Genomic DNA, 9597 nt, shown 5'->3' with positions numbered 1-9597 from the left:
TTTCCCCACTTCTCTTTTAAAAGTGGTCATTAAAGTTGGCATTCTGACCCTAGAATGAGTACACAGGTATATCGTTACTTTTCTAGAAAAGCTTAAGAAGTTGTGGAGCACAACCATCATGAAACAAGTACTTCAATTTCTGTACTGTTAGAATCAAACACCGAATGATTCTACTTAATGTTTTTAATTTATGATTTTTTTAGCACAGGAACTAGCAGTATATCAGTAAAAATTTTGAAATTATACTAAATGAGAAGGTGTTATCTATACACAGGCAAACTGAAATACCTCCTTAAGAAACAATCAACTGATCTTGAAGACTAGAGCCTGAAGGCAGGGTGGCACATAGTGAGTATTTCCGTGTCAGCTAAGAAATAAACGAGAAATTAGGAAGCTTGCTACTCTTCGGCGTCCGAGTGCGTCAACCCCTCAGCTCCACCGGTGCCGAGTCCCGAGTCCCTCGGGGAGCGCGCGCCCTGCACAACCGGCCAATCAGACGGCACGACTCCGGCGCACGCCCTGCACAACCTGCCAATCAGACGTCACGGCTCCGGGGCGCATCTGGGATTGGTCACGAGACCTATCGCCCTCGCCCAGGGAGACGAATCCGTATAGGAGCGGGGAGCGCAGTGCGCGGGGCTATGATTGGTCGGGCCGGCGGGTGGGCGCGCAGTGTACGGGGCTGTGATTGGGCGGACCGGCGGGCAGGGCTGTGATTGGGTGGGCTGGCTCGATGGCTGCGGCGGCAATGGTGGTGGCGGCGGCGGGTGGCGGCGACTTCTCGGATCTGCGGGAGATTAAGAAGCAGCTGCTGAACGTGGCGGAGCGGAGCCGCGAGCGCGGGCTGCAGCACAGCGGGAAGTGGTGAGTGGGGCCGGGCCCAGCCGGCCGGGCCCCAGCTCGGCGGACTCCGGCCTAACATGTTCTCTGCCGGGAGGGAGGACGGGACGGAGCTAGGTTGTTTAGTTTCGAGAAAAGGAGGCTCGCGGGTGCCTCAGCATTTTCTACAACGCCCTGAAAGGAGGTTGCAGTGGGGTAGAAACCAGTCTCTTCTGCCATGCCTGCCGGGAGGGGATCAGAGGAAATGGCCTTAAGTTGAGATAGGGGAGATTCAGTAAGATTTTGGAAATTTTGTTTTTCATTGCTCTGGTGGTCAGACACTGGAATAGATTTCGCAGGAAGGTGGTAGAACCACAGTCTTTGGAGGTACTTAAAAGATGTCTGCATCTGGTGCTAGGTGATGTGGTTTTGGGATTATATTGGTAGTCCTGGGCTGAGGGTGGACTTAATGATCTTACAGGTCTCCTCCAGCCTTGATGATTCAATGATTCTAATGCTCTGTTTCCCTCAGGGCTGCTGAACTTGCATTTGCCCTGGAGCCACTGCCACTCAACGAACTGCCACCTCCCCCTGAGCTCACCGAGGTAAGGCCTCAGGCTGTGCTTGGGGGAGAGTGGCTGTGAGCTCTAGAAGATGCTGCAACTCTTGCGGGTGGGCTGTTTAATCTTAACTGTGGAGGAAAATGTGATTGCAATGTCCAAAATCCCACAGTTGGGAGCCTGTGCTGAAACATAATGCTGGGAACATCCTTTCCATAGTGTGTTCAATGGGGCGACAGCTGAATGTGCTTTCACAGATGAAAGCATTATCTGTTGCTGTGTCTTAAATGGGACACTGTAAGCCAAATTTGAAATCACATGCACGCTACTTTATTCCTCTTTACTGATGTCAGAATTTATTTTAATGCAAATTATATTTTGCTATTAAACTTGTGCTCATTAGGACACGAGAGAAACAAGTTGTGTCTCCATTTCCACCTCTGTAGGAATACAGTAGAACTCATAGGTATGTGCCTATGCTGGTGTGTTAGAGCAGTGTAATATGTCATAAATATATTTCAAGGTGTACTTACCAAGGAAGTGTTCTCTTGTATGTTAGCAGAGTAATATTCTTTTATATGGAATTGCTGAGCAGGTTTCTTGTTTATGGTCCTACATAATAATTGAATGGCTAAGCCTTGCCTTCTGTCAGCTTGCCACAATTTGTTTCTGAAATCTCACTATTTATTTTGAATGTTCCTAAATAGTCTGTACTCGTTATGAGAACTGTAGTATCCAGTCATGTGAGGGAGTTTTCTGATAGTACTCAAAACATCTGTAAAGATGGATAAACTGCATCTTTAGCTTTTTGTGCTATTTCATTGCTATGTTTGTAACCGTGATTTTCCTAAAGTATGTCAGAGCTTTTTGGCTTTTAAAATTCATGTGTGTCCCTGCAGGAGGATGCTCGTGATCTGGATGCATACACATTGGCAAAGTCTTACTTCGATCTCAAAGAATATGACAGGGCTGCCTACTTTTTACAGGGCTGCAAGAGCCAGAAAGCTTATTTCTTGTACATGTACTCCAGATACCTGGTAAGGTAGAAAAAAGGTTACCTCCTAGCACTGAAGTTATCTGCCTCCTACCCCTCCTTGACTTTTTTTTTTTTTTTTTAATTCTGTTCCTAATAACCTCCTTAAAGTCCAAATTGTGTGTTGGGATAAAGGAAGATAGGGCTATTCTGTTCAGAACTGTGCTGTCTGTGAAAACTCAGTTTACACACTGCTGAAAGTGCTGCAACAAACATAGGAAATACACTATTGTAATGTAATCTTGGATTTCCTTTCTTTTCCAGTCAGGGGAGAAGAAAAAGGATGATGAGACAGTTGATAGTTTGGGTAAGTCTCTAGTGTCAAGAAACTCATGATGAGATAATGAAGCTTTTGCTGTTGACTCTTCATGTGACTCATCTTGGGTCTATGGCTTTCCCCTCAATTTTTTGGATAATAGTGTGCTGTAACATGATTTCTTTGATTCTCTTTCAATTCACTGATGTAATTAGAGGTTACAGATTTTCATCTATTACATCTTCTTTTAAACTGGGTGACCAGACTAAGCGATTTTCTTTAAAATGGGGAAAATAAACACAGGCTTGGAAGCCTTCATGTCATGTCAGTGATAATTCTGATTGCAGACTAGACTAGACTTTGCATTGCTGTGGTGAGACTCCTTACTGAAAGCTAGCTGTTTGACTTTCTGTTCATGTAGGACCTCTGGAAAAAGGACAGGTGAAAAATGAAGCTCTACGAGAATTGAGAGTTGAGCTCAGCAAGAAACACAAGGCACAGGAACTAGATGGATTTGGCCTTTATCTGTAAGTGCCTGCATGTATTTCATATATATTTGTGTGGATATGCAGAATTTCATGATTCTTGTCAACCTGATAATTTTTTTTGTACAGATACGGTGTTGTGCTGCGGAAACTGGACCTAGTGAAAGAAGCAATAGATGTGTTTGTTGAAGCTGCTCATGTCCTGCCTTTGCACTGGGGAGCCTGGCTGGAACTTTGCAACTTGATTACAGATAAAGAGATGGTAAAACTTTTGGCAATACCAAGATGTGGTAACAAATCTCAAGAATTTAGCCTGATTCAGTGTTTCTCTTGCCACCGGATTGATGTTGCCCACTGCTTCATTCAGTGCGACACTGTCAGGCAAGGCAGTCTATGACTCTAAATTATATTGTTAAATCCTCTTTATATTCAATTGCTTGACATTCTGTAGATTGAGAATCTTTATACAGGCAGGGCTAATTTCTTACCATTCACCCTCAACGTGGTTTAAGAAATTTCTAATTAATGTGTTTTGGAAGTAGTTGACACCGGGCTTATCACCTTTTGTCACATGAAGGAGATCCTCCTAAGAGACTTCTCTTTCTTATTTTTCTTAATCTGGTTCTAATTCCTCAGTTATTGAGCACTTTTGATAGCTTGAAAGGATATGTAGAATCACTACTTTGAAAACTGAAATGACAATGTACAAAGCCACACAGGAAGTGACTAGTATCAAAGAAACAAACTTCAGATATAAAACCAAAATAGATAATTTTTCTTTCTGCATGGAATTTGAGTCCACTTCTGAAATTTTTCAGTTAATTCTGGCTGATGAAGTATTTAAAACAGTACTTAAAAAAATGTTTTAAAAAGTGATGCAGAAGAGAGTATTACCAATTTGTGGAAAAAGGGAAGTGCAGTTTTTATTATATAATTTTGAGCCTGCTCAGGCAGTTCATTGAAATTAGTGTTAACAATACTGATGTTTGAACACAGGAAGAAAGTGCAGTCTTTCAAATTACTTTTGAATTTAATGGCTGAAGCGAGAGACAGGTGATGTCATATTTGAGGACAATTTCTTCCCCCATTGACCAAATGGGTTTAAGACGGTGACTGTAGGAAAGCCTCCTACCTCAGGACCATCTGCTAAGTCATGGGAGGGTAGATAATGGATTCTTTGCCATGTGTAGCTTGTAGAATACTTCTCATTGTCATCTCTTCTTTGATTCTTGCTAGCTGAAGTTCCTGTCCTTGCCAGATACATGGATGAAAGAGTTCTTTCTTGCACACATTTATACAGAGCTACAGCTGATAGAGGAAGCTCTGCAGAAGTATCAGAGTCTCATTGATGCAGGGTTTTCCAAAAGCACTTATATCATCTCTCAGATTGCAGTTGCCTACCACAATATAAGAGGTCAGTGACACAACGTAGGAATGACCCTCTTAATGTAAACTTGGCATTTATAGTTGTTGGTGTCCCGTATGCTGTTGTTTCTTCAGATATTGACAAAGCTTTATCCATCTTTAATGAGCTGAGGAAACAAGATCCTTACAGGATAGAAAACATGGACACTTTCTCCAACTTGCTGTATGTAAGGGTAAGCATTCTCCCTGTGGCCTGTCCATAGTGATGATGTTTGTCTGAGATATGTTAAACACTGGCAAAGCAGCTGGTGCTGTCTGGCCTTTGTGAATACAAGCTTTCTGTTTCCCAACTCCATGGAGGAGATGCAGTGCACGCATTGCCAGTTACTGAGGTTTTCTTTCAAACATAATGTACTCTCATCACTTTAATCTTTTGTTCCACTAGAGCATGAAGCCTGAGTTGAGCTACCTGGCTCATAATCTATGTGAGATAGACAAGTACCGTGTTGAGACCTGCTGTGTAATTGGTGAGAGCCAGTTCTTTTATGTTATTTTTACATCTTATTTTGCTGTCTGTAGGCTGAGGGAATCTTGGAAACACTTGTGGAAGTGATCAGCCAGCAAGGCAGTCAAAATCACTACTTGGTGAATGTGGATTCAGGCAACCTGAAAAGCAGACTAAATGACAGAGTAGCATTTTTCCTCATTTCTCTCTGAAAGCTGCTGTAGTATTACCAGGGTAGAAGGGAGACCCATGTACCTGAAAATGCCTTTATAATCTTCAAACTCCAATGGAAATAATTGTGTATCAGGAGCAGGAAATTAATTTGTTAGATTGTGACATTACAAGGGGATGGAATCATAAATTGATTGGTACAGCTGGTAAAGGATTGACCAGAGCACTGGTAAAAGGTCTTTTGATGTTTGAATCAGCTCTTTGTTAGGACTCTTTATAATTTGTTAGGAGGTAGTAGGTAATACACATTACATCCTTTTTTCTATGGTAGTGTTCTCTGTTGGTGTTGGTTTTTTTGTTGGTTGCTTATGGGTTTTTAAAACTTATTTAAATATTATTACTTTTACTTTAGGAAATTATTATAGCTTGCGTTCCCAGCATGAAAAAGCAGCACTCTATTTCCAGAGGGCCTTGAAACTGAATCCTCGTTATCTAGGAGCCTGGACACTTATGGGACATGAGTATATGGAAATGAAGAATACATCTGCAGCCATCCAGGCTTATAGGTACAGCTTGTGTTTTGCACAAAATAGTGTTTGCTTCTGGAATAGTATCTTCTATTTTTTTTTATTAGTGTTTTGCTGGACTCAGTTTTGATCCTGACTTTCTGTCTAATTAATCTCCTTTTCTTTGACAGGCATGCAATAGAAGTGAACAAAAGGGACTATAGAGCATGGTATGGCTTGGGGCAAACCTATGAAATCCTCAAAATGCCATTTTACTGTCTCTACTACTACCGACGGGCCCACCAGCTCAGGTAGAGTGGAGAATGGAGCCATGTTTATTGGTCTTCATTCTGATACGGTTGATACTGGCTAAGGAATTTACATACAAGAACTAAATTGGGGAAGGAGAAAAACACTGATGCTTTGTGATGTGTGCCGTCTCAGTGTTTCAAATCCTTTTAGTTGTGTTAGTTAACTGTTAACAAAAGCTTTGTCAGTTAAATGTTGAGGATTACTGGTCAAGAGTATGAGTAATGTTTTATGCTAAAGGATGACAGACTGCCAGGTGTAGATTATTTTCTTCCCTTGACCACCTACCCCCACCTTCCCCTTACCCTGAGATCAGCTGGCAGTCCATTAAACTACCTGAAGAATTGCTCTTTTACAGACCAAATGATTCTCGTATGCTGGTTGCTCTAGGAGAATGCTATGAGAAGCTCAATCAGTTGGTGGAAGCTAAGAAGGTGAGAATTGATGTGTAAGACTTTAGGGTGTCTCTGAGAACACTGGGTGAAATTGCAGCAAAATCACGTAGCTGGTGCTGTCTAAACTCATTGGCAGTTACAGCTGGGGAAGTACTGCTGCAATATGACTAGAGGAGCTGTAAGGAGTTGTCTACAGATATGTGCCCCTTTTGCTGACATGCCCTGTAGTTTTTTGTTTCTGACTTGCGTGCTGGAGTCGTGAGCTGGAGTAATTTTTGTGGCCTGGTTGACTGACTTTCCTTCCTTGACAGTGTTATTGGAGAGCTTATGCTGTGGGAGATGTGGAGAAAATGGCACTTGTGAAACTCGCCAAGTGAGTATGTACCCTCACTGAACTGTCAGGGTTGTGTGAAATGCAAGTCATGCTTTGATACCTAATGATAAAATACAGAATGTAAACAAGTGTAAAATAAAAAAGAGCTGTGTAAGAATTGGTATCTTTAGGGCTGTAGTGACTTCAAATTTTGGTGTCTAGCTTCATCTTTGCTTCTGTAAGGATAACTAGAGAGAATGATAGCGTAATGTGGGTTGCAAAGGATTTCAGAATCCTGAGGTGATTTGAGCAGGCAGTGCTAGCAATTTTATTTGTCATATTGCAACTTAAAAGCAGCCCATGATGGTAGGTGATGTACACAATTGTAGTTTGATTTTATTTTTCCTTTCTAGTATATTACTGTGACATTGGAAAAGGTCTAATGTGAATACTGTGACATTGGCACTGATTTTTTTTTTATGGGGATAAAGCAGTATAAAGTCGGAAAAGTGAAGGGGGAAAAAGGGCAAGTGAAAAGTGAAACTGCTGTACAAATTTGGGCTGTAGCAGGGGAAGAAGGAGCATTGGAGGAAATAGCAAGTAAGTAGAATGGCAAAGGTCTATTAAAAGGTTTAAAGTGCAACAGAATAAAGGTCCCTGCTTTGGTTGTTGCTGCTTCTAGCTGTCTAGTCACTTCTGACTGCCACCCTGTCTGTCAGCATGAATGTGAGTTGGATCATCTCTTTCTACAAGGGGCAGTACATATTGCATGTCCTGCAAATTCTGAAGGAAAGGACCTGGCTTTAGTCCAGGTCAGGATGAGCAGGTACTTTCTCATAGACCAAGAAGGTCTTCAACAGTCCAGTCTTGTTCCAGTGACCCACTTTTCTCCTCTTCTAGGTTGCATGAACAGCTGAATGAATCTGAACAGGCAGCTCAGTGCTACATCAAATACATCCAGGATATCTATTCCTGTGGGGTAAGATGATATCTTGGGAATAAAAGAAGTAAACATGTTGTAGAGCTACTTTGGAAGGCACTTACAGATGATGATTTTTTACCCCACTCGCTGCAGGAGGTAGTGGAGCACCTGGAGGTCAGCACTGCATTTCGTTACCTGGCCCAGTACTACTTCAAATGTAAGCTTTGGGATGAAGCCTCAGCGTGTGCTCAGAAATGCTGTGCCTTCAATGATGTGAGTAGCTGCACAGTGTTTGGTGCTTGTTTCTTAAGGGACCTGTGACCTTGATCTTGGCACCCCTCAGAGCAGAAGGAATCTTTCATGAAGAAATGAGGGCTGTCAGCCATACAGGTCACATCCTGAGTGGTGGTTGTTGTGTATAACTGATCAGTAATGCTGAGTATGGTTGATAAAAGTCATGCAGTGTGATGTAGATAGGGTTCAGTTTCACTATCTCATTGGTATACACTAAGTAAAAGAATTTGAAGCTTCATATGGGAGTCTTAAGGCTGCTAAAAATCATGGTGGTGAGGAGGTAGTTGAATGGTCACAAACTCCCACACAGTGTGGAGTGGTGGTACTTCTAAAACTTGTTTTTTCTCATCCTCTCTGTGTAGACAGTGCAGAGAATATAATAGTACTTGGGTTTTGTGCGCAGCTCCATACTCTATGACTCTGTAAGTGGGCAGTTTGGGATTTTTAATTTCAGCCTCGTGGTAGACACTAACCATGACTGCAGGGTGTTTAGCCTATCCTCGATAAAGCTGCCTGGAGCACTCTACAACCTTTATTCACTTTATTTGAAGTTTTCCCAATTTACTTTGTGCTGGACTATTTAGACAGTTTCAGTGGTTGATGGTTCTGTTCTCTGAAATACCCAAGAAACACACCAATCAGGAGTAAAAGGAGAAAAGACTAAAACAAAAACAGTGATTTACCTTACACATTTCTAAGGAGCAGAAGAAAAAAGGATTGAGAATGGCTTTTATAGCTTGTAGCCTTACAGAATGACAAACTAAGTTACACTGCTTACATACTGAATTTGACCCAGAAACCATCCATTCATAGGTGTATTGTTCTGTTTTCTACAAATTAATTTCAGACTAGAGAAGAAGGAAAGGCCCTGCTGCGCCAGATCTTACAGCTTCGTAACCAAGGAGAAACATCATCCACAGATGTTGCTGCTCCCTTTTTCCTTCCTGCATCCTTGTCAGCCAACAATACTCCCACACGTCGTGTTTCCCCTCTCAATCTGTCTTCTGTAACACCATGAACAATTCTGATAATTCTAACTCGTGCACTGGATGTGACACTGCAGATGGGACATGCAACCACTTACTTCTAGGGAAATTCCTCCTTTTGTTGTTGCCCTCACATGAAGGGTAGGAATTAGCAGAGTCCACAGCTGAAGACGGATGGGCCTCAACAGGCAAAGGGGAGCCTGATGTGAAAGTGCCTGTGCTGTGATGTGAGAGCCTACTCCTCACTGAGTCATTCCAGTCAGAGGGCAGACATGTCCCACTACACAGGACTACTCCTCAGTGAGGTGTTAGGTAGAGCTTGTATGCTTAAGTTAAAATACACTTAAAGTTTGATTCTGACAAGTTACCTCTGGTCTTTACTGCACTTCCTTGGATGACCTCTTAGTGGTATAACAGTCCTCATCAGACTGTTACCTACCTGTCTGCTTAATGACTTTTGCTTGTCTTGAACTACACAGGAGACATTTCACTAAAGCAGTAGAATAAGCACTTAGAGATAGGTTCCATGGGTATGTTAAAGGATTGATGAATGTCAGAGGAATTCCAAGAAGCTACAGCTGACCGCTGAGTTCTCAGTGTAGATCCGGTGGATAGTTTTAGCTTTCAGTAGAAAAGCAGTCGGGATAGCACAATTTCAAAAATAATGCTGAAGTTATA

General features: G+C 42.1%; 1 protein-coding gene across 1 annotated transcript; it reads left to right on the top strand.

The window, feature by feature from the left end:
• Positions 1-733: 733 nt before the first annotated feature.
• Positions 734-9312, top strand: CDC23 (cell division cycle 23). Its single transcript, XM_062502163.1, has 16 exons — positions 734-864; positions 1352-1424; positions 2279-2416; positions 2677-2719; positions 3090-3195; positions 3283-3415; positions 4390-4567; positions 4654-4751; positions 4964-5045; positions 5607-5760; positions 5892-6011; positions 6368-6443; positions 6716-6777; positions 7618-7696; positions 7793-7912; positions 8781-9312. The coding sequence occupies exons 1-16, from the start codon at positions 734-736 to the stop codon at positions 8949-8951; spliced, it is 1764 nt and encodes a 587-aa protein (XP_062358147.1). The 3' UTR covers positions 8952-9312.
• Positions 9313-9597: the final 285 nt, after the last annotated feature.

This window comes from Cinclus cinclus, chromosome 14 (genome assembly GCF_963662255.1).
Source record: "Cinclus cinclus chromosome 14, bCinCin1.1, whole genome shotgun sequence".
In the NCBI taxonomy this organism is placed as follows: Eukaryota; Metazoa; Chordata; class Aves; order Passeriformes; family Cinclidae; genus Cinclus; species Cinclus cinclus.
This window is presented reverse-complemented; position numbering and strand designations above follow the sequence as displayed.

What these genes read in the sequence shown, in the direction of transcription:
- CDC23 (XM_062502163.1), top strand. Translation starts at nt 734, where the DNA reads ATGGCTGCGGCGGCAATGGTGGTGGCGGCGGCGGGTGGCGGCGACTTC. An exon ending in TGCCTACCACAATATAAGAG is followed by an intron (nt 4,568 to 4,653) that starts GTCAGTGACACA and finishes TTGTTTCTTCAG; the next exon opens with ATATTGACAAAGCTTTATCC. An exon ending in AGGATATCTATTCCTGTGGG is followed by an intron (nt 7,697 to 7,792) that starts GTAAGATGATAT and finishes CACTCGCTGCAG; the next exon opens with GAGGTAGTGGAGCACCTGGA.